General features: G+C 40.9%; 1 protein-coding gene across 2 annotated transcripts; it reads left to right on the forward strand.

Annotated features, from left to right (window-relative positions):
- Positions 1-1,059: 1,059 nt before the first annotated feature.
- GOPC (golgi associated PDZ and coiled-coil motif containing) lies at positions 1,060-24,452 on the forward strand. 2 transcript variants are annotated; one of them, XM_048492277.1, is made up of 9 exons: positions 1,060-1,540; positions 9,643-9,807; positions 11,090-11,113; positions 13,283-13,458; positions 14,002-14,167; positions 15,361-15,456; positions 15,828-15,992; positions 19,942-20,122; positions 21,925-24,452. In XM_048492277.1, the coding sequence occupies exons 1-9, from the start codon at positions 1,226-1,228 to the stop codon at positions 22,032-22,034; spliced, it is 1,398 nt and encodes a 465-aa protein (XP_048348234.1). In that variant the 5' UTR covers positions 1,060-1,225; the 3' UTR covers positions 22,035-24,452. The 2 variants fall into 2 exon arrangements, with proteins under 2 accessions (XP_048348234.1, XP_048348242.1); XM_048492285.1 differs by lacking the exon at positions 11,090-11,113 and having other exon boundaries at positions 1,062-1,540.
- The last annotated feature ends 689 nt before the right edge of the window (positions 24,453-25,141 follow it).

Raw genomic sequence — 25,141 nt, forward strand, 5'->3', positions numbered from 1 at the left:
AGAGGGGGATACGACTGCAGTCGGATGGCACCCTCTTGTGGCCTTCTGTGGATTTTTCTCCACCCTGAGAAAAATCTGAAAAGAATTTTGAGGGTTGTGTTTTTTTTAAGGTTGACTGAAACATAACTGGATATTAGCCACGTGGGAGAAAGATGTAGTGAAATGATATGAGCGAAGTGTTTGGTGAGAAGTGAATTTCCTAGTATCAGGATAAATGGGAGGCGTTAACCAGGGACCTGGATGTCGCACCGCATGTGGCACACCGGGCCAGCTTCCTATACTCTGCCCGCCCCAGGCACCACTCCCAAACCTCCAGAAATTTCTCACGCTGGACTCGGCAATCCCACCCGCTTTGGAGGGCGAATTACACGTCGGAAACTCCAGCCACAGAACTGTAGAATCATGCATAGTTTGGCATAAGCATGGTGCTTATAGCTTTTCTGCCCACTGCGCACTCTGCCTCACTCTTGTTTTGGGTCCTCTGGAAAAGATCCCCCCTCCCCCCATAAAACACATCTCAGAAGACAATAAACTTCATACATTAGAAATCACGACTTCTAGCCAACAGTTAATTTTGGCGAGCACTCCATTTAAAGCAGGCGCTTTGTTTCAATTGATCTGCATTCAGGCTGGCTGCGTTCCAGTCCTTCGCGAGGCGTAAAATGAAACACACCAATAAGCAGTTGAGCGCCGGCAGTGCTGATTCCGCACAGCACATTTATTACGAGTTGCAGTCGTTATAAATGAACTCGTTTTCCCTAAAATGTGGTGTGCGGAATCCAAGAGCAGTTCGAGCCTTCCACGCATCTTTCGTCCCAGCGACCGAACCGGGCCTGCTCTGGAAGTGTTGCGGCCGCCCCGCCCCTGCTCAGAACGGGAAGACAAGCGGCTCCGATCGATGATTTGGGCATCGGCACATCCGTCCTGGCGAGATGGTCTTAGTTGTGGCAGGCTGAAAAAGCTGACCGCCGATCTTCGCGTCAGGGTTCTCTCTCCCTTTTTACCGAGCCACTAAAAAGAACGAAAGAGCCGGCGGCTTCCTGAGCTGCTTACAGCGCATGCGCCGGGGCGGGGGGTGGGCCTCGGCGGAAAAGAAGAAGCCGAGGAAGGGCCTCTCTTCCTGCCGCGTGCCCCCTCCTTCCTCCCCAACCCGCCCTCGAGCCCAGGCCGACGCTGCTGGTGGGGAGGAAGGCGGCGGTGGCGCGTTCCCTGCTGGGCGGCCACCATGTCTGGGGCAGGGGGCGGCCCCTGCGGGGGGGGCTCGGGCTCCGGGGCCTGCGGGGGCGCTGGGGGGGCGGCGTTCTCGGCTTCGTCGCCCGGTGGTGCCGGCGGGGGCCTGTCGATGTTCCGGTGGCTGGAGGTGCTGGAGAAGGAATTCGACAAGGCCTTCGTGGACGTGGACCTGCTGCTGGGCGAAATAGACCCGGACCAGGCGGACATTACGTACGAGGGGAGACAGAAGATGACCAGTCTGAGCTCCTGCTTCGCCCAGCTTTGCCACAAAGCTCAGACCGTGTCCCAGATCAACCACAAGCTAGAGGTGGGGAGGGGGCGACAGGCAACCCACCCCTGGTGGCGAGGATATCGGGAGAGGGAAGTGGGAGGGACGCTTGGTGTGTGGGGGCGGGGAGGGAAGCGGGTTGGCTTGGCTTTGGGGTGAATGGGAGAAGAGGTTTTCAGACACACCGTTCCCTCAGCTTTTCATTCCTAAAAGCAGATTACATTGCATTGAGGACTGGGGCTGATTATAAGGCAAAATCAGGTCATTTACTCAGTGTACTAAGCAAAACTCAGGTTTTAGTTTGGGGTAATGGCTGAAGTCGGGCTGTGCAAACCTGGGTTAACATCAGAAGGGGAAATCTCCCATGAGGACTTTTCTGCTTTGATCAGCAGCACAAGATTGTGGGAATGTGTGTGGGCTGATGAGTTGCAACTGGCTCTTGGCGACCCTATGAAGTGCCACCTCATTTTCAAAGCAAAAGATGAGGAGAGGTGGTTTGCCATTGCCTTGCTCTGTAGAGCAGCCCTGGTCTTCCTTGAGGGTCTCCCATCCAAACATTGACCCTCCTTAGATTCCCAACACTGTCAAGATCCCGTATCAACTGCATTGTTTTCCATAATGGTGGAAAAGTGTCATAAAAGATGTCTGTCTACATGTGCACAAAATCAGCACTAAAGCAGCCACTGAGAAATAGTGATGTATATTTTCAAAAATTGTCGGTATGTCAGAAAATATGTTTTATACAGGCTTCTAGATTTTGAGAGCAATCCTGAGCAAGTCTGAGAATTCTTCTCAGGTCAATTGGCCTACTCCACAGCAAGTCTTCTTAGGATGGGCCTGTTAGTTTTTTGAGTAAACTCTTGCATGACAGGCTTATCTCACAGTAATTTGAAATTTAAGCACAACCATTGTTACAGCTTTCTAGGTTTTTAAAAGACATTCCAGCAATGTGGGAAATACGGCTAGTTTTACTATGAAGTTGTCACTTCCTAAGACACTGTTGGGTACTGTTAAAGGAGGGCAAATTCAACTTTATTTTTTTTAATTTTACTACAACACATTTTGAATTATCTTAAAATGTAACCAAGGAACTTTAGCTTGATGTGAGCTTTCATGGGTTATGTAAGGTTTGGCAGAAGATGGGTGTTCTGCAATATATAAGAATAAGTTCCTGTCCTCAAGTTTTGCATTTATAATAATGATCAATACTGTTACTGTAGAGAATGTAAACAAACTTCCTGTGACACAGTGCAGATCTGTTTAATGAGTCTGAAGAAAATGGGGAGTGACTTGGTAAATATTCACTTTGTAAATTTTCACCAGCAAGTCAGTATTTTAACATTTTGAGAAGTGAATGGGAAAGAAATCCCTTGAGAAGAATTTGAGTTGAGAAATGTAAGTTACTAAAAACCTAGCTTGCTACACAGCCCAGTGGTTTACAATGTAAATAATGTCTGGTAGATAGTTCAGTTAAGTATTCTTCTGACAACTGATAATTTCTGTATATGTACATATTATGTTCATAATCCCATTGGTCCTAAACCTTTAGATCTGGAAATCCTTTCAGCCCCAGTCTTGAATTTGAACATTTGGAAACTGAATACCTACTTGTATCTTCACCAACTTTCCGCCATTCTTATTAGATGCACATTGGAATGTGAGATTACCATATCGTATTTCTCAGTATGAAGTACATGTGTGCATTCCAAACAGAAACTGCAATACTTAAATCTCAGTGTATGCATACACTACAAAAATAGGTGGTGTTAAAAGCATAAGGAATATACAGTATGGAGTAGCATCAAGAATAAAAACAGGAAGATAGAATAAAACGTTTGTACAATTAACTCCAGTCATTCAAACCTATGTGATTATGAAAGGTGATAATATAGTTGTCAAAAATACCTTTGGATTGTTTATTTATTTATTTATTTATTTATACTTTGGGCTTCTAGACCGCCCCATCCCCGAGGGATGTTCTGCATTTTGTAAATATTCTGTTCTACTTGAGCTCTCTCTGTGTACACACACACACACGGTGACCCCATAGAGTTTCCAAGGCAAGACATTCAGAGATGATTTGCCATTGCCTGCCTCTGGGCAATGACCCTGGATTTCCCATCCAAATTCTAACCTGGGTTGACCCTGCTTAGCTTCTGAGATCTGATGCAATCAGGCTAGTCTGGGTCTTCTCAGATTAGGGCAGTGAATGTATGCCCACTATTAGATTTCTGTGTAATTCTTATACTTTACAATTTACTTTGATAGTGTGGCTTTTAAGTAATAAGAATTCTGAGTAAAACTGTCTGTGGTATGTATTCTTACCTCAGAGTAAGCTTCAGTGAATTTAGTAAGAATTATGAGGGAACATTAATAGAATTCTGCTGCACAAGCAGTAAGCTTCCATACTCTTGAGGCACTTTTAACATATCAGTCCTGTTTTGGAACATTAATATTGGAGGAAACTTGGGACTTGTTTGTAGTGTGAGTTCTAGTTTAAGTTGCCAGTAATCTATCATTTAAATTAAATTTAATGAAAATAGCCGTTAAAAAAGGAGAATGTTAAATTCGTAAGAAATAAATAATGATATAATATTGTTTTATTTGCCACTCTTTTATTGGCATATGTACTTTGTACACTTACAAATACTGTTGCAGTAATTACACTGATAGTGTTGAATGTTGCCCATGTTACTGTATATGACAAAAATATTGTATTGTCAGGGCAGAGAACAGAATGATGCGATCAAATCCAACTGTATTAAATTTCAGTGCTGGAGACAAGAAATTAATTTTTCTGTAATTTTACAATATGGTGCTATCAAGTCCAAAATATAAGTATAATGATGAACAAAACAGCAGTAATAAATGCCAAGCAAAAAACTGTAAATATACAATGGTAATAAGTAGTAGCAGGCATGGGTATATGCATGTTGGAATAAAGGAACCAAATTGACGAAGAGATGTCAGTAACAGCCCTTGAGTGATTCTGTATCAGTTTTAACAACACTATTCCAGAATTTTACTAGGGTTTGTAGAAGTTCATTCAGAATAGGCCAGTGTTCAGTAGGAATGCTGGTAGACTCCTGTTTCTTCAGATAAGAGACTTCATGTAATTTTTCCAGACCTAGAAGGACAGACAACCAGATATGGCTGGAGAAATGTGTTAGACAGCGGTTAACTTCTTTGGGGAAAGATGTTTGCATTTTTTTTACTCTAAATAAATTTCAACTGTGTACTTGTTTACAGATGCAGTACTGGATACAAATCCCATAATTTATACAGTGATTTTTCTTAAGTCTGAGGACTCCAACTGAAAAAAAAGCAGCAGTAGTAGGAAAGGCACCTTTCATGTTCATGTGGAGCAACAGTTTGGCTTATCAGGAGTGACCACTGTCCTACACAGAAAATATATTCTGGAACATGATTCATGATCCTTTGTAATTCTCACTTTATTTGCTGTTCTGAATTATGTTGTCTGAACATTGAAGCAGCATGGTTAATAGGCATTAAGCTACAACCATGATCATATCTTGCAATGAATTTCAAAAGTTAATTTTTATATGAAGTAATCCTTAATTTTTCTAACCTTAATATATTGGAAATCAGTTTCTTTAAAACAGTGGTTCTCAACCTGGGGGTTGGAACCCCTTTGGAGGTTGAACGACCCTTTCACAGGGGTCGCCTAAGACTCTGTGCATCAGTGTTCTCCATCTGTAAAATGGATAAATGTTAGGGTTGGGGGTCACCACAGCATGAGGAACTGTATTAAAGAGTCGCAGCATTAGGAAGGTTGAGAACCACTGCTTTAGGAGATCCTGATTTGTAGTTTTATAAAGTAGACAAAACATTTTCTCTGCTTCATGCATAAAATTTTATCATGTCCTCTCTTAATCATCTTGTTACATGCCCCACCCATTTCCCCCCCCCCCAGAAATTTGCTGAAATCTTTTGAGCATCTTTTGTCCTATTATGTATTGTTTCTAATTTGCATGCTCTTTTTAAAGTGGGATGGCCAAACCAATACATGATATTCTACATGATGCTATGCTACTAATTACATAAAGGCACTATAATACTAACAATTTTAGTTTTCCAATCCCTTTCCTAATAATACCTAATTACTTTATGGGGTTCCAATTTGGATACCGGCTGTCAACCATTCACTCAATTCTCTCCAATCCATATTTTTCCATAAAATTATGGGATTACCTAACTGTGTCCCCTACGCAGCCCTATGTTGGGACTTGGGCAAAGTTCCTTGGAACTTAAAGCCTGGCTTAGAGCTTTTAGATTTTGGCTGCCTCTTCATTATCTTCCATCTGAACATTCCCTTGTTTCCTTAATACTCCCAGACACACAGGCTAACCTCTGGTTGAAAATAAAATTGTATCTATTGGTTTGTCTCTCGAATCACTCTACTCTCTTTCCTGCTCAGAAGCGTACAAAGACCGTCTCTTAGGCCCTTTCAGCACTGTGGAAAGGGCGCTCCTCCACCGGCAGGAATTCTGCTGGTGGAGGGGTGGGGGCCGTTCGCACGGGAGCGTGCGAGCGGCCCCTGCAGAGGCCGGCACGGGAGAGGCGGCTCTGCATGGAGTCGCTGCCGTCTTCATTGTTGCCAAAGCCGCTTATTGACTGTTGAGACGCCCCACGCTGCCCTCCGACCTCCAGGGGTCGGAGGACAGCGAGGGAGGGTCTCAGCAGTCCAGTAGAGCGACGAAGGCGACGAGGTGAGTGGGAGAGGGACGAGGAAAAAACTAAATTTGAACCGCGCCGGCGGGAACGCACTGTTTTCCCAAAAACCTCCCTCCAGGAGGGAGGTTTTTGGAGGCGGCCTGATGCTGCCCTGGTGGTGGGGGAGGGGAGCCAGGTCGGCGCTGCTGCGTTTTTGCAGCGCCGCCTGTGCGAACGGCTCCCTGGGGACTGCGTTTTTGCCGTCCCCAGGGCGCCCTAAATGGCCCGTGCGGAAAGGGCCTAAGATTGGGAATTTGCAGAACTGTATCTAGCAGCTAAAAGAACTTGCTCTCCCACACATTTTTTAATTCCATTTGAGCAGGGTTGTATGGCCCACTAATATTTTCTAACTAACCCCTGCTCAAGGAGAGCCTTCACAATTGCTAGATTCAATGTTATGCCATCTGCCTTACTACATGGTAGGTTCAATAACCTGGAAAAATCTAAAAGGTTGTGTAGCTGTAATTCTAAGGTAGTCGAAACATTGGCTCACCAGCTATTACATTGCACTAAATTTGCTAAAATTAGATCTAAATATGTCAATCTACACCCTCTCTTCCAATTTGAGTTAACAGATTCGATTAGATTATTTCTCTTGTTGAACAATTCTGATTCTGTTTTTTGTGAAGAGGTTGCAAGCTTTGTTACGGAAATAATTCAGAGCCAGTAATAATATGTATTTATCTGAGGTTATCCTTTTTGACTTTTAAAATGTTTGTTTGTTGCGTTTTGTCGCTGTTGTTCTATGTATGCCAATAAAGGCTTTTCTTTTCTTTGCATAATCCCTAATATTGAATTTGCCTTTTTCATGATTGCTGTACTTTGACATTTTTCAGTGAACTCTTTTCAGATTCCATCAGTATGTATGTGGATTTTTTTAACCCCCATATTATGTTTCTTAGGAAAGGAAGCTTGCAAACCCACTGCATTAAAATAATAGTTTAGACTCATTCAGCTAACAATGATGTAATTTGTAGAGAAATTTTGTAGGTAGCTATTTTCCAGTACTGTTCATGAGAAACTGGCTGGTATCTAATAGTAATGGTGTTGATAATGGTGAGAGTGATTTGAATTATGCCTCTTTATAAAATGCTGAGGCATGCATGTTTACCTCTAAATCCAGGTGATTTTTTGCTGTAGTGTAAGCTAAAACCCTTGGTTATGGGTTTTGAAATACTTCATATTGTTAGCAGTATGTTGCTATTTATTTGTATATCACTTTTATTGTGCAGAGTTTTAAATTATTGTGCAGAGTTTTAAATTATCTCAGTATTTCTCTGAGGTGGTTCATTTTAAAAGTAGGGAACTTAGACATAACCTGTATTTGTAAGCACACTTACTAAAGAGCTCCATTGAGCTCCATAGGACAGGTGTCTGAAAAAACCATATAAGTATACTGTTGGATGTCAATTTAAATAATAACTTTTTGTGTGGTACATTAGAAAGAAATTGTAAAGGTTTAATTTATGAAGTTTTAATGTTACACAAATGTATTTTGGATATACTGCAAAATACTGTAATTTAGACAGCTTCTGTTGTATTAGTTTCAAATTTTAGATCTAACATCTCTAGGCCCCTAATGACTGGCTAGTATCTAACATAGTTCAGAAGTGGACCTAAAACAAGTGTGTGCACAGCTATGATCATAATGGCTGAGCACCATCAGCTGTATTTGTCTATGGGAATGGTGGAAGCACATAAGTTTCTGCCTTCATCCAAATCTTAGTGCAGGATGTTGGGATTTTCAAAAAGTGACTTGGTTGTACTTGAAAGCAGGCCTTCAGTAATATGGACCATGATCAGGTTCTAATGAGCAGTAAAGTTTAAAATAAATTCCAACAATTTTTCATAGTAGCCAGATATTGGCTATATCTAATTTCCAGAATGGGCTTGATTTCTGAATGTTCTATCCAAATGTTCCCCTCTAAGCCACATAATAGTGGTATCTTTCCCACTGTGATTTCTGTAATAAAATTGTCATATGTTAAGCAGGATTCCTTTTCTTACAAGTCAGTTTCTTAACATTTGACTTCCTGACAATCATACCTTCATCAGGATGTTTGTCCAAGATGACAATTATAACAGCAAAATTTACTCAATCTTTCTTGTTTGCAATTGGCGGAGTGTCTCTTTTAAACTCTTGGAACTGCAGAAGAGTAGTCAGCACAAAAGAAAACAGTGATCATAAATTATAGAAGTTTTCCATTTCTGTGGTATGTCTTCTACCTCTTGTGGTGATGCATTTTGTATCCCAGTATATTTAGAGATTAGTATTTTTGTTCCTGGAGTAAGGAAAAAACATAAGGTAAAGATCAGTACATACCTTCAGTTATGTAAGTCTTGGATGTGTCAGAAAACATACACAAAGCAGAAATTCCTATGAACGTTGAGGTCAGAAATGGTATCATAGGTTACTTTTAAGATATCTTTATGAAACAAAAAAAATCGAAATTGAGCTTCAACTATTATAAAAGGAGGGCAAGTTTTTAAGATGCATGTTTCTTACGTCCCTGATGGCTAATTGAATGTTTGTGATTTGTTAGATTGGCCAAAAAACAGTACAGAAAGAGGATAAGATGCTTTCTCAACTGAAAATCTTTCATTAGTGAAGTATATTATCATCCAGAAGTTAAAATAAAGTTGAAATCTATCAGAATTGCTGTTCTGCCTTTCTGTCAGTTGTTTTCCAACTGCGCCTGGAACTTAAAATACAAAGATTCTTTTTCCCCCCAGAATGTATTTCTGTTACTCCCGGCATTCCATGTCTGGCAGTGACTCAGTCTGTTCATTCCATAGTCTTGAAATCAGTTGATATTGAGAAGTTGCTCCTTAATCATTTATAGACACCTATCATAGAGTGGGGATTTTTTGTGTGGAAAGTGTAGAAGCAGGAGTGCTTATTCTGAATAAATTAGGAAATCACAAAGCATTTTGATTGTGCATGAAGACTTGAATATTTTCTGTAGTATGGAATTGGCAAAATGAGACATATAAGATGGATTAAAAAAACTATAGCATTAATTGCACGCGCCCTGTTGATCTGAACTAATGTTGGCTGATTCATGTGGCCATTTGCTATGAATAGATTCATAGGAAGAAGGGTGGGGGGGTCACACACATAAAAATAACATTTCACAAAGCGGTTTTGTGAATTTGCTCTTTGGAGGAACTCCTGCTCTTCAAGAGGATTATCCTATGATACAAGGGATTTTTATAGGGAATTTAGTTATTGTCAGTCTATGATATCAGACATCTTTGAAGTATAGGAAAGTGTGCAGTGTGTCTTAGCATTGTAAGTATCACTGAATCTACTGATGCTGATTTCTGAACTATGTTCCTGTGTTTTAGCATTGTAAGTATCACTAAATCTACTGATACTGATTTTTGAACTATGTTTTATCTTCCAGGCCCAGCTGGTAGATCTGAAATCAGAGCTAACAGAAACACGTGCTGAAAAAGCAGTATTAGAAAAAGAGGTGCATGACCAGCTGCTACAACTCCATGCCATTCAGCTTCAGCTCCATGCCAAAACTGGGCAGAGTGTTGACTCAGGAGCAATAAAGGCAAAACTGGTGAGTCATGCTGAGTTAAAAGCAGTTGCATTATTCACTGTAGAATTGTTACTCTAGTTCATCTTATTTGTGAATAGAATTTGTATTCTTTTGCTTTTGAGCCAGGAATGCCTCAGCACAGGCCTTGGACTTATGCCACCCACAGGTTCAGCCCTGTGGAGGGTTTTCCAGGGAGCTGATTTTTTCCCCCTTTTTGCTGCCTCCCTGCACTGCTTGGAAGTCCTCTGGAGGCAGTGTGGCAGCAGTACTGTCCCCAACTGCTGGAGCCCTGAGGGTTGCACCGCCCAGAAAGTAAAACTTCTGTTGGGCTAGTACAAGCCTCTTGGTAAGCCTAAGCAACAATTTGGGTCCCAATGGCTCATTTGAAGTACACGGTACCACGATCTAACTATACATGTTCTCTCGGGGATTTTTTTAGAGAGAGTGTTGAGGGTTTCTGCAAAATATAACAACTTTTAACAATACTATACATTGCTAATAGGTGCCTCTGGGAAACCTGGGCCAAAGAGATTCTTTTTCCAATCTCCCCTGAGCTAGGGTAGTGTGTTTTGTAGCTTAAAAGTATTCTAAGTGTTTTTAGATGAAAAATGAAGAAGAGTTGGATTTATATCCCCCCTTTCTCTCTGACTCAAAGGGCTGACAGTCTCCTTTCCCTCGCTCCCCACAATAAACACCCTATGAGGTAGGTGGGGCTGAGAGAGCTCAGAAAAACTGTGACTATCCCAATGTCACTCAGCTGGTGTGTGTTGGAGTGCACAGGCTAATCTGAATTCCCCAGATAAGTCTCCACAGCTCATGCGGCAGAACAGGGAATCAAACCCAGTTCCTCCAGATTAGAGTACACTTGCTCTTAACCAAATAGGTTATCAGTACCTATATGTGAAGTTATCTTGGCATATAAATAAGACAATAATGTGCTAAAATTTGACTCCTTTAAAACAAAATTTAAAAAGTATTGTTATCTATTAGAAGAATTTGCCCTTTCCAAAATGTTAAAACAATGGTATTTGGTATTTTTAAAAATTATGTTCTAAATACCCCATGCAGCCAATCTTGTACTTTTTACTCAAATGTCAGTCCAAATTGTCCATTTGGGCTTACTCCCAGGTAAGTGTGTATGGGACTATATTTTTATTTTTGAAACATGCTTAGTAAAAAAATACTTGGGATAGAAAAAGCTCTGTCAGCTAATGTAAAGCTTGCTATCTGTTAAGCTTTTCTGTGAAGCTTCCTATCTTTGCCAGTAGTTCTAATCTTGACACTTTTTTTCTCCTATCTTAAGTCTGCCCCTTCTGTGGAGGATATGGTAAGTTTGCTGACTCCCTTTATCTGTGTTTGAGTTCAGTGCTGTAGTTTTGCACAAAAGCAGATTCCGCATGGGCCAAAAACAGTGGTGTGAAAATGGTGTAAAATGGTTTAAAACAGTGTAAAAGGGTTTACACCGTTTTGACACTGCTGTTTTTGGCCCCCACGGAATCTGCCAAAGAGTTGCACTTGTTGGCCTGAAATATTTAGTGCAACTGAATCTTAGGCCCTTTCCGCACGGGCTAAAAACAGCGTCCTAGGGACGGCAAAAACGCTGTTCGCATGGGGGGCGCTTCTGCATTGCAGCAGCTCTGCCCTCGCTCCCCCCCAGTGGCGCGAAGCCGCTGTTTCCAGAAACAGCAGCTTCCAACCACTGCCATGCGAATGGCAGCGGCTGGAAGGCGCCATGTCCCCCGCATCATCCCTGAATGCTTACCTCGTCTCCTGGCTTCCGGCTCGTTGCAGAGGCCAGGGGACACCCCCACCCCCACCCCGGCCTGCAACTCTAGAGCCGTCGCTCCAGCCTGTGGAGGCATGTCCCCTGGCCTCTGCGACGAGCCGGAGGCCAGGGGACGAGGTAAGCTTTCAGGGACGGCGCAGCCTGTGCGAAGGCTACGCCATCGCCTGCCGCCCTCCCGGGACCATCCACGCGAATGGTTCCGGGGGGGTGCGTCAGCGTCTTTTATGCCGACGCACTCCCACACCGTTGCGGTGCGGAAAGGGCCTTAGTTAGAGTCTTCCCTTTTCCCCAAGTTACCTGGCTTCAGTTCTCCTTTTAGATCTGATATTCTTCTTCATGTCAGCATTGCTGCTGCTGGTTACTGTGGCTAATTGGAAAATTCTGAAATGCATATTGGAATTGAATTTGTAACTCTTTCTTGGTGATTGGGCTTAAAATATCATTCAAAGCATTAAGTTACATACAACTTTAGAACAACATGAGATTGGATCCAGTTGAGCATTTCTGTCAGTGAAGTGCAATTTTACCTTTTCTTTCCTCTTAACTACAGCCCAAAATGCCTTCCCCAGGCGTGGGTGTGTGTGTGTGTGTGTGTGTGTGTGTGTGTGTGTGTGAGGAATTTGCACTCCAGGAAAGTAATCCTTCCATTTGTAGAAACTCTTCTTTGAATTGAGGCCATAAAAAGCATTTAAAAAAAGAAATGGAATAACGAGACTCTGATTTGCAAACTACATAAATTGGATGTATCTTTAAAATATTTCTGTCTAATAGCTATATCTTTTTATATAAATAGTTTTAGCAGTCTGGATGTTTACTAAGTCCTTCATACTTTTATTTTTTTGCTTGTATTTTAACTATGAATGCTATAGTGTATTACCTAAACAGTCTCCTGGATCACTGGAGTATTTTCACATGATTATACCTTTATATCCTGCTTTTCAGACAAGTTATCTTCCAAAGCAGCTCATTTTGCTCCAAGTGCACTAGTCACTGCCAGGCTTATAGATTAGAATGATAAACTCTACCAGGGAAGGGAATGGAGGGAAAATATAGCGGGAGATTAGAGCAAAGTAAACATTTATATTGAGGTGGGGCCCAGCTGATCTTCCCTTGCTGGTGTTTCTCCCACAAAGGAGGGGTTGCAGCTTCCCGGTCAGTGAGGCCACTGTCCCATCACTGCTGCAACAGGAAGTGAACTGGCGGCTAGAGAAGTCTTCTTTCTAATAGGAGTGATGAAACAAGCTCCCTGCAGCTGCTTCTGCTCTGGTGGCTGGGCCCAGACAGGCCTACTTCTTGACATAGTGTTCTTTGTCAGATGTTGAGGTTCCAGTGGCCCTGTCTGGCAAAATAGACCAGAGTTCCATTCCATTGCTTAACTTGCAGTTGGCAATTTACTACGGGTGGGAGATTTTTTCTCCCCAGAATTGTAATTCAAATTGCTTCATGATGTGAAAACCTATTATGTGGTTAGTAGGGCTGGAGAAACTTTATTTGTGGGCTTCTAAATGTTCTTATTTCCTATGCTGTTTCCATAAATATGAATCTTTTTATTGGTTAAGATCCACCGGTGATGTGGAGACAAGACGATTGTTATATGCTGTGACTTCTTTTTTGGAGACACTGAAGAAATTGCTGATATGCTTGTAGCGTTTATATTCTTTAATACAGGAATGTTTAGCTTGTGACTAACTGGGCTTTTTAATTTGATAGGAAAGAGAACTTGAAGCTAACAAGAAAGAAAAAGTGAAAGAAGCTCAACTTGAAGCTGAGGTGAAGCTGCTTAGGAAGGAAAATGAGGCTCTTCGTCGACACATAGCTGTGCTCCAGGCGGAAGTATATGGGGCAAGACTAGCAGCCAAATACTTAGATAAAGAGCTAGCTGGAAGGTGTGTAAAATTCAGTAATCACAATGGAATTTAGTTGTATTTTTGAGGACATCAAAGTATGCTCTGGGCTGATAAGAGCCCTCATGGGCCTCTGGATGGCAATTCTCTCTGGGTTCCCTTCCCTAGTCTGACTGAGTCTCCATCTCCCAGACCAAACATGGCCATCATTAAAAACATGACTTGTCCAACTGCTAATGTGATCAGGGACTATGGGGATCTTGGCTCCTTCCTTGCATCTTAGTAGTCCTGGTTATACCTTGGGCTGTTTCTGAGGTAAATGTGAGGACAGTAGAAGGATATAGTTTAAGTGTTCCAATGTCTGTGAGTCTCTTTGATGGTATGGAGAATTTTTGGAATGGAAGAGGACAAGCGTATTGATTTGCAAGGGGGTCTCTGTGGAAATCTGAGTACAAAACAAAGTATAGGAGGAACCCAGTGTTATTTTGCTAGTTGAATCATGCTTAGTGAACCTGAGAGCCTGGGCTTTAGAAGACTAGCTGAACATATAATTTAATATGGATCACATTCCTTTCTCCTTTTTAGGGTTCAGCAAATTCAATTGCTCGGTAGAGATATGAAGGGGCCTGCTCATGATAAACTCTGGAACCAGCTGGAAGCAGAAATCCATCTGCATCGGCACAAAACTGTAATCAGAGCATGCAGGGGACGTAATGACCTAAAGCGACCAATGCAAGCACCCCCAGGACATGTAAGTTTTATGATCTTAGTCAAGATACGGATTGGCACTTAGTGTGGTATATTGGTTATATTTGTACCTTTTATTTCTGTTGATAAACTGGCAATCTTGTTTTGGTTCATTGCAGTTCAGATTATCTTGAAGGTATTTGCTTGTTTATAATGTAACATTAATATTTTTGCCAGAATGTGGATATTCTTCTTTTTCACCAATCCTACATAACCTTCTGAGCTTAGTGCAGATACAAGTGCCATTTGAATCCTCAGGATATTCTGTGCAAGATTTTAGCTGAACTTTTGTTAGTGACTTCTTAAAAGTTATGAATCCTGCATTTTCCAGCGTCTCTAAACTTATGATTGCATTTGAGAAGGTCACTATCTAAATTGGTAAATACAGAAACCTTAATTTTAGGCCTCCCACTCTCAGATTCTTAAGGGTTTTTATACCTATACATTAAAATCCTCAATAGTATCTAATAGTATGAGTCTTTTGGGGAATCATAACACGTATGTTATTCCATAGAGAAACTAGAGCACAGCGTACCTCTTGAACCTCTCTAGTGTGAGAACAAAGTCATGTCTTTTTAAAAATCTTTTTTTACTCATTTATATTTCATTTATCACTTGGAACATGTATATGAAATACTGAGTAAAACCACAGATGTATCGAAGTCAGTATTGTTTGTTCTGACTCCTCTGTGTGAGGAGAGATGTGTGCAGAGATGGGATCCAACCAGTTCTCACCACTTCTAGTGGTTACTAATTTTTTCTGAGTGCCGAGAAGGGGTTACTAAAGCAACCTCCCTGCCCAATAGGGACTGGAGTTGCGTGTGTGTGGCAGCCCCTCTGTTTGAATTCCACCACCATTGGAACCTGTTATTAAAATTTTTGGATCCCACCAATGCAAACCCAGCAAAAAAGCCAAGTTCATTTACATTGTCTTATTGTTGGCGTGGCATGACATGTAGCCATACTGTATTAGTTTGTAGGAGTGCAGTTCCAGCTCTAGGAAGCTAGAATGAAATTGACAAAAACATTTTAAGCCACAGAGATCACACCATTGAAAAATCTGAATTTGAACAGTTCCCACTTTAGGTCAGGCCTGGAATAGAGCTAATTGGACGTTGTAATACTTTCTGTCATGCAGTTCTCCTGAAAACCTCAAGATAATATTGTCTTAATCATGTTTCATTTCTTTGAAATTAGGACCCAGATTCCTTAAAGAAGAGTCAAGGAGTTGGTCCAATCAGAAAAGTTCTCTTGGTAAAAGAAGATCATGAAGGACTGGGCATTTCAATTACCGTAATAAATGAATTCATTTTCCTTTTTGTAGTCACCAGATTGAGAGTGCCTTTGCAAAATTTGCACAAATTTTATTTTGTATTGCGTATTTTACCAGCTTACACTGTTTATGTCAAATATCTGGAGTTCTTTTAGCATATTTCTAAAACTACAATCTGATATCAGGCTTTGTTCAGATATTTAGCTTTAAGCACTCTATGAATTGTATGATACATGAAAATACAGAATAGCGAAGATATTATTTTATTAACATGCTTGACGGATAGCAGCATAAAGTCATTAGTTTTGAAAGTTGATTTAAAGAATACATGCAGTTTTAGTTTAGCAAATACTTTGAAATAGCTGAAAACACTGATTTGTTGTTGTCATAGGGTGGAAAAGAGCATGGTGTTCCCATCCTAATCTCTGAAATTCACCCGGGTCAACCTGCTGATCGATGTGGAGGGCTGCATGTTGGCGATGCCATTCTGGCAGTAAATGGAATTAATTTGAGAGATGCCAAACATAAAGAAGCTGTAACTATTCTTTCCCAACAGGTAATTATTCTGATAACCCTAATACCAGATTGTTAATATGCATGCATCTGATTGTTCTCTATATTTTGAGGGTTCTGGAGTGCTTTGTCACCAGCATGGTGGAGTGGTTAAGAGTGGTGCCCAGCACACCCCAGTCACACAGTGAATTCAAGAGGACACTTGCTTTTTCAGGGCAGGAGGAATACATTTTATTTGTGATCTCTCTCAGCCTTCAGCCAGCAGTAGTCGATCTGCAACCTCTTCGTACACATGCTGCATGCCCACATTGCTCGCTTGGGAAGGGATGTGCCAACAACCTTTTTTGCTTCACAGCGGAGGTGAAGCACGGAACCACAGACTCATTCTCCACCCCCCAAATAGATGGCACCACAGCAGGCCAGCATGAAGGCATAGAGTAGTTCAGATTGGGAGGAGGGAACTGTAGATGGCCAAAGCAAAGATCGCAGCTCATCACACCTAGCAATTTGGATCCATAACTAGACGATAAAATCTCATCACTGACTTGGAAGGAATATTGAGAACCGAGACATATTTGAAACAAAATTTCTTAAACATACAGTAAACTAGCTGTTTGGATGGAGAATTGATTCCAAGCACCAAGAGTCTGAGCACATTACGCCCTTGTATAGACAGGTTGGGGAGGGAGTGCCAGGGGGAGAAGACAGGAGAGAGAGAGATCAGTTACTAATGATCCTGGGATGCACAGAAGTATCCAACACTGATGTGGGAGACCAACTGTTTTGGCAGCAAAGATTTCAAATAGGTAAGGTCAGGATTTCTGCAGAACCTTGGAAAAGGATTCTGTCCCCATTTATGAAGGGGGGAGGTAAATGTTGGACATCAAAGGGGACAAAGATGGAGGTTAAGTTTGAGTGCAATCTGTATTGGGAGAGGAGGTATATAAAATAAAATACAGGTCAGGATGGTTCATGAGCCTAAATGAGGTGAAATTAGGAGGAGGAGTTTGGATTTATATCCCCATATGTCTCCTGTCAAGAGACTCAAAGAGGCTTACAAATTTATTTCCCTTCCTCTCCCCATAACAGACACCTTGTGAGGTAGGTGGGGCTGAGAGAGCTCCGCAGAACTGTGACTAGCCTAAGGTCACCCAGCAGGAATATAGAGGTGGGGAAACAAACCCAATTCTCCAGATTAGAGTCCAGCTGCTCTTAACCACTACACCTTGCTGGATCTCATTAGGGATGATTCTAGGGGGAATTCCTATAGTTGAAGTTCAAAATTGTGTAAAGGCAAGAAATAGAATGGAAGCAGCCAACCAGATATATGCATACATTTTAAAGTAATTGGACATAAAAGCAACATGATCTTTTGTGTCAGAAGGCCTACTGGTGACTTTATAAGTGATCTTGATGACCTTTGGGGGAGACTATTCCTTTCTAGGATTTTCCAGAGTCTACCTATTCACTTGTAACTACCATGATTAAATTTGATGTGGCACAGCTTCCTCCTTTTATCTCTGTGTTTTCTGCAGTGGCCAGATACTTTGCTTAAATACTGTTAATGCAAGAGGTAACAGGCAGAAATGCAGATGGTGTGGTAACATCCTGCTTGATAAAGTTCTACAATGGCTACTGTTACATATTAGTATGATATAATCTCTGTTGTTATTATTAGGCTTGATGATTCAGGAAGCCCAAATCGCAAAAACGCCTGATTTGGGCTTGATTCGGGCAATTCCGGTCAGATTCGGGCCGAATTCAGGCTGCTTGAATCAATCCAGATCTGAATCCATTTGAATGCTTGAACCCTAATCACGATTCGGGAATTCAAGTGGATTTGGGAGGGTTTAAAGGGCTCCCATCCCTTTCAACAGTGTTTAACTTTTTCCTCTGGGTTTGGCATGGAATTTCGGGGGGGAAGGGTTAAAGAGCTCCCTTTAATGTTCCTTTAAAGGGAGCTCTTTAAATCCCACTCCCCCAAACCCCGCCGAACTCCGGGGAAAAAGTTAAACGCTGTTGAAAGGGACAGGAGCCCTTTAAACCCTCCCAATTCTCCCAAATCTATTTGAATGCCCATTGCCCGAATCTTAATTCAGGCATTCAAATGGTTCTGGGCTCCCTTTAAATCCATCTGGTTCGGAGTGGATTGGTGTGTGTGAGAGGGTAAATTTAAAGGGAGCTTAGTCAGAGGCTTCCTGCTCTCCTTTAATCTCCACCGAAAGTGTGTGTGGGGGGAGGGGGGAAGAGAATTCACTTATCTCCTCTCCCCCCTTCCAGCAGAGATTAAAGGAGATTTTCTGACAGATTCCCTGCTCTCCTTTAATTTCTGATGAAAGGGAGAGGAGATAAGTGAATTCTCCCCCTTCTCATTTTCAGCAGAGATTAAAGGAGAGCAGGGATCTTAAAGAATCTCTGCTGAAGATCTAAAGATCTCTGCTGAAAGGGGTGGGAGAAGAGAAGTGACTTCTCCCCCTTTCAGCAGAAATTAAAGGAGAGCAGGAATCTCTCCTTTAATCTCTGCTGAAAATAGGGGTACGGGGAGAAGAAAAGTCACTTCTCTTTTCCCCCTCTTTCAGAAGAATGCCTGCTGAAAGGGAGGGGGAAGAGAGAAGTCTCTTCTCCTCCCTTTAGCAGAGATCTTTAGATCTTCAGCAAAGATTTTTAAGATCCCCGCTCACCTTTAATCCCTGCTCTGCTGAAAGAGAGGAAAGAAGAGAAGTGACCTCTCCCCACCCCCCCCATTTTTCAGCAGAGATTAAAGGAGATTCTCTGGCAGATGCTCTGATTTTACCTGGTTCCATTGTAGCCAATGGGGGATTTCTGGGGGTGTAAGCAGGGTGCACATTTTTCAAGGTAGAGGCATCACACTTTCAGTATGAAGGATGGGAGACACTCCTGGCAAGAGCACCCAGGTCTGGTGAATCCTGGCCTGCTTACACACACACAGAAATCCCCCATTGGCTGCAATGGAGCCAGGTCTGTTCAAAGGGAGAATCTGGGAAAAAGGGGTGCCTGTCAGGGGCACATTTTGTAATCTAGGGGCACCAGAATTTCAGGATATCTTCAGGAGTCTCTCCTGATGATATCACCCAGGTTTGGTGAAATTTGATTCAGGTGGTGTGATTTCATGGACCCTCAAAGGGGTATCCCCCATCTCCTATTAGCTCCCATTGGAAACAATGGAGGATGGGGGCACCTCCTTTGGATGTTCATAGAACTGGACCCCCAGAACCAAACTTCACCAAACCTGGGTGGTATCATCAGGAGTTTCAGCTGAAAATACTCTGAAAGTTTGGTGCCGCAAGCTTAAAAAAAATGTGCCGCCTACTGGCTGAAAACAAAAAACATTAGAAAAATACAAAAAAATCAAACAAACCCAAATTCGACTGATTCAACTATAAAGATAATTTTACAGCCAAATCAAGCCGAATTCTACCTGATTTTTTCAATACCGCTCAATCTTAGTTATTATTCTGAGACTAATCTGTACAGTATCCAATTTTACTATTTTGTGAGAGTCCTTCAGTCAATAAGGATTGTAATTGTTCATTTAATTTATCCTTTGTGGGAAAGTGTTTTTTTGGGCTTTATCTGATCATATATGATTTTTGATGTAGCAATGTGAAGAGAGTGAGTCATCCTACTATAAAAGCATATAATTACATTCTGCTACTGGCTCAGGAATCTCTTGCTCAGCATAACGTACCACCCTTAGCTGTGTGTGGTGGTGGGTTGTTACGGTAGAGATTTCAAGCAGGTCAATGGTGCAAACTAAATTTTTCTAATGTGAAAAGTGGATATTGCCAACACTCACCTTAATGGGGTTGTGATAGCTGCTGGTTTTAGTATATGCATGTACATTCAGTATGAATGGGTTCAGCTGTGTTGCTATTTATCATTGATTACTTGGTTTCCACTCCCTTTCTTTTAAAGCTAGATTGCATTTATTCTTGGAATAACTGATATAATTTTCATTTTTCTTCCTCTAGAGAGGAGAAATTGAGTTTGAAGTTGTGTATGTTGCTCCAGAAGTAGACTCAGATGATGAAAATGTAGAATACGAGGATGAGAGTGGACACCGTTATCGTTTGTATCTTGATGAATTGGAGGAAGGTGGAAATTCAGTTTCCAGTAGAAAAGATGGCAGTGGAGATGTCAGATCCTTGCAAGGTAAAGTTTTTTCAAACCAATTAAGATAAAATTCAAGCAGTTACTAATAAGAAAGCATAGTAAATTAAATGTGATCACTTAGTTGCAGTTTTTCACAACCCACTTCAGCAAACATGTATCTTTTAAAATGCATTGTCTGGCTCTGTTTTTCTTTTCCAATACTCTTAGAATGCTCTGTTCCTAGACTGGGCTGGACCAACAGTGTCACGTAAAATTTAGTGTCACGTAAAATTAAACAGGGATTTCAGAGTTGAGGGTCAGGATGACAGTCACAGATTTCTCTTTAGTATTTTGCCAGAATAGTGCTGTGAAGCAGGTTTAAATTGCTCTCATTGCCTGGTATGTGAGCAAACTAAGGTGTACATATTTGAATAAATAAAATCTTAATGTGGGTTACTCTCATTGTATATATTTTGCAAATGGGGCAGAGCCTTCCCTTAGTCCATATATTTTTCTTTTTTGTGACATGATTAAACATATCTTCTGGGGCATTGGAGTTCAGCTAGGATAAAAATTAATTCTAAAAATTTGGCTATGCTGCATATGTATTCTTGTATTGTGTTTGTGTAGTCTGTGTGGAGTTTCACAAGATACTTTGGGCTGGTTGGTCCCAGCACCTGCAAAGCAGTTTGATAGTTAAGGGACTAGGTATTAGGTGGGGGGAGGGGCGGCAGAGGAAGAGCATATTCATTCTTAAGACCCTGCAACACAACATGTAAGGAGAATACATGAGCTAGAGTCATGTCCAGTAGCACCTTTGGGGAATAGGTGATACAACTGGGAGCCCACAAAGACTTGTGGGAGGCATTTCATTTCCCCCTCCACCACTATCTGCTCTTTCCCTTTCCTGAAAACCCCCAATGCTTCTTTTCTTTTCATGTTTCCTTCTCTTCTTCAAGAGTTGCTAATGTCCAGGTGAAGCCTGGACATCTCCTGGATTTACAATAGATCTCCCAATGACAGAGATCAGTTCCCCCTTAGAGTTGCCATCTCCAAGTTGAAAATTCCTGGTGATTTGGGGATTGAGCCTTGGGAGGGCAAGTTTTGGGGAGGCAAGCAACCTCAGCAAGCTACAATGCCGTAGAGCCCCCTTTCCAAAGCAGCTGTTTTCATCTAGGGACTGGTATTTGTCATAAGGAGATTAGTTGTAATTCTGGTTGATCTTCAGCCCCATCTGAGCTGAACTCTAGATGACAGAGATCTGTCACCCTGGAGAGAACGGCTGCTTTGGAGAGTGAACTTTATGGCATTACGCCCTACTGAGGCCTCTTCCCTCCCTAAACCCAGCACTGGTAAATATAGGCCTAGCTCACGTGAGTGCTCCCTTAAAGGCCAAAGCAGGTCTTGAAAGGGCCCTGCCCCATCCTTTTACTTATACAAACTGAAGCAGAGAATGCTGTGGTTGGCTAGCAACAAGCACCAAGGGAATCTGTTGCTTAATGCGAAAGATACTATTTTTATCATTTTTGGCCTTTTTAACCTCCACCCCCCAGTCCCAGTGCTTTTTCCTTTAGAGTTCACATTTTTCTGAAAACTCGGGTTCCTTTTCTGGTTTGCAGAAAGATCTGTCTTGCCTATTCACAACTCTAGTCACCAGATTTAAGTATTCAAAGATTTGGCCAACTTTTCTATCAGAATATAAGATTATTTTGGCTGTCTGCCATACCTTCTTAGGAATGACTGTTCCCCATTAAATAAAAATGCAGATTAATTTCTTAACCAGTAAAACTGTGTAAAGGCTTCTGTCTGTAAATCTTTAAGAATCTACATTGCTTTTAAAACTTTTTTCTTCTTCTTGGCAGTGTTTGATAAGAAAACTACTGGTGCCCATGAAAATGGAGACCTAGGAAATTCAGTTGAAACTGAAGAGACTGTATCTAAATTAACCCAGTCTGCTGAGAGCTTAGCTTAAGAAAATAAACACACGTGCAACACAATCATCAATGGGACTGGTCCCTTCCTTCAGATGGATTGGGTAGACTATTGTACGTCTGAACGCCACAGAAAGTTTCAAAGGAGGACTATTTTAAAAATTAAAAAGAAGCTGTGTTACTGTTGCCTGGAAAAAAAACTGTTCTGTAGATTACCTCAGGGCTCCATTATACATAAATGTAACATGTAAATCTCCCATTTTTTCTAAGAAGTTGCATGTCCAGTGAATTTCCCTTGAAATAGAAGCACCAAAGCATGTTCTTTCCAAAAGCTTTTCCTAAAGTCAACTTTGGATCTTGCTTGTGAAAAAAGTCTGGAATGACGCAGAGAAACGTTGACATCTGGTTCCTCTGACAATTTACAAAATCAAGTGAGGAGATAAGTAGCAAAATAGTCTTCAGCTGTCAGATATAAGGAGGATATGAACTCAGCATGGACTTAACCTACTTAATTGTTTTAAAGTGCATCTTGTAAAACAGTGAACTGCAAAACGTCTCTGCAAGTTTTCACAATATACAGTTTTGCTTTAAAAATGTACACATGCAAGCCATGTAGGCTGTTAAATATTTATTGTGAGGTTTTATCTACAAACTGGATCTTACTGATTCTTTTATTCATGCTATCAGCATTATTTAATCAGTATATATCTGTGTTTTCCTTTAAACTGTTTTTTGCCAATCAATGCTGGATTAGAAATATTCTCCACAGGTATTAAACAGAATTGTTTTCATATGCAAGATTAGTATACAACTGACTTTTAAAATTATGTCTGCCTTCACATATTTTAAGTAAACTTATGCATTTGTACTATTGTATCTGAGTTTAATTAGGGGGTATTCCATAACTCTTCTTTCTACTTCGTATGGGTTTCACAGTTGCTGCACAGTGGTTATTATCTTGTGACATTGGGCTGTGTGAAGGTGCCCAGTTCCCAGCAGACTTTTAATTCTACTGTGCTTTTGATTCTATGCAAAAATCTGCCTTCAAAACATCGTAATTCAAGAATTTATTGGACATTGTTTCCCTTCAAACAGCCTAGTTTCCTAAATATCTCAACCACATTATGGTGACTGTAAAGTACACTACTGTGTAAGTAGTGTTTGTGTTGGATGGAGTGGCCTTCTCATTACATTCCAAGTCATACATTTTTCAAAATGTTCTGTAAAGGCCTGATTTTATAAGAGGTGTTAAATATGACAGTTTAGGCTGTGGTTTTCCATTATTATTTTTCAGTAACAGCAGCAGATTCACATGGCAGGGCATAGGGGATTGGAGACCTAAGTGTGAAATGTGCAGTGAAGCAGTCCTGTGATGGTTACAACTCGTATCTGGGTATGGCTTGCTATGCCTCTTGAAGGTTTCTGGCAGTATGGCAAAGCAAACAAAACGACCACTCCTCACCACTCTAACACTCCTTGCTGATATGTCTAAACATGCGAATGCCAATAGTCTGAAAGCTCCAGATACTTAGCAGCAGTTGTTTACTGTGTAGCAAAATGCTGTAGGCAGCCAGTATTCTCTGTGGTTAAAGTTATACGGAGGTGTTTTAAAGCTACGGCCATGTGTTGGGCTTCATTGTTGTAAATTCGCTGTTTACCATGTTCATGCTGTGCTACATTAAGGGGGTTATGTAAAATTGTCCCTAAGTCAGTGGGAACTGAGTACATCCTATGTTTTGCTGGGTGGCCACTCAGGATTGGAAACCAAATTTGTTACAGTATAATAGTCCTAGTGCTTTATAGAAATACTTTATTTAAAACAAGGTTACTTTAGAATATAGCATAATGGCATACATCTGAAGGCACAAGGTATTTTAAGAATACAGTGATATTAAGGACAGTTGTCTGGCTAGGTTCTGTTATATGTGTGTGTATATATATATAAAATAATAATTATTAGAACTCACACTCCATATACCAATTGTTAAAAACCATGTAATATCTTTTATTATTATAGGAAAAAAGCATGAAATGCCTGCTTTTCCATTCACTGTGCTGCAGGCTATTAAATTGTACCGTGTAAAATGTATTTTGAGAGTGGAAATAATGTAAAATTACAGCTTTGCAAGTGTTTTTTCTATAGAATGTACATAAATGGAGAAAGTCAAAGGCCTTTCAAGTATTGTAAGTTAACCTTATGTTTAATGTTAAAAAGTTGTGTTGTGAAACACATTTACATGTGTCTCTCTTAGGTGCACTATATATATGTTTATAGAGGGAACTTTAAAATGTAAATACTTTATGCAAAGATTTTGCTATTTATACATTCTTTCATAGTTGCTCATTTAGTAATTTTTGTGTCATTCTGTTGATTGATCTACAGTGTTTAATTTGCAGTATGTTTTTATAGATGCTTTTAATACTGTATATTAAGAACATTAAAGTAATCATAAATCACAGTAATGTCTCCATGAAAAGCCAGTTATTTAAAGCTATAAGTCACTTTAGAAAGAATGTAATGATGTACACAATTTTTTTACCTGCAGCATGTGGCATTTTCTGGTGGTTTTTAAAATTTATGTTTAAGTTTACAAAGACACCTAAAAATGTTGCACAGTTAGTATCATTTTTTACCTTGTTGGAAATTCAATCACAATTGCAGGACATGTGAGGAATTGCAAGGGGAGGGAAAACCCTTCTTTTCTTCTTGCCACTAGTTTCAAGTCTCTTTTCTTCCTCGTCTCCCCACTCCTTGCTGTCTCGTCCTCTCATCAACCCAAAATGTTACCCTAACTCAAGTTAGTTTTTAAATGCGTGTTCTAAGTTTGGAGAATTGCACGGATTTGGTTATCCTTCACTATATTACGAGATACAGTGATTCTTGCACATTGGGCCTTGATATGGGAAATAACACGGAGCAATTTATGAAAAAGAAATTGTTCCCCCAGTGTTACTTGTACAAGTGAACAATGCTTTCTTTAGCAATAAATCATTTAAAGTATTTCTTTTTTTTTTGCCATTAAGCCACATCTGACCCCAGTGAGGTTTTCAAGGCAATACACATTTAGAGGTGGCCTGTCATTGCCTGCCTCCATGTTACAACCCTGATATTCCATCCAAATTCTAGCAAGGCTGATCCTGTTTAGCT

Source organism: Sphaerodactylus townsendi, linkage group LG01 (assembly GCF_021028975.2).
Source record: "Sphaerodactylus townsendi isolate TG3544 linkage group LG01, MPM_Stown_v2.3, whole genome shotgun sequence".
NCBI lineage: Eukaryota > Metazoa > Chordata > Lepidosauria > Squamata > Sphaerodactylidae > Sphaerodactylus > Sphaerodactylus townsendi.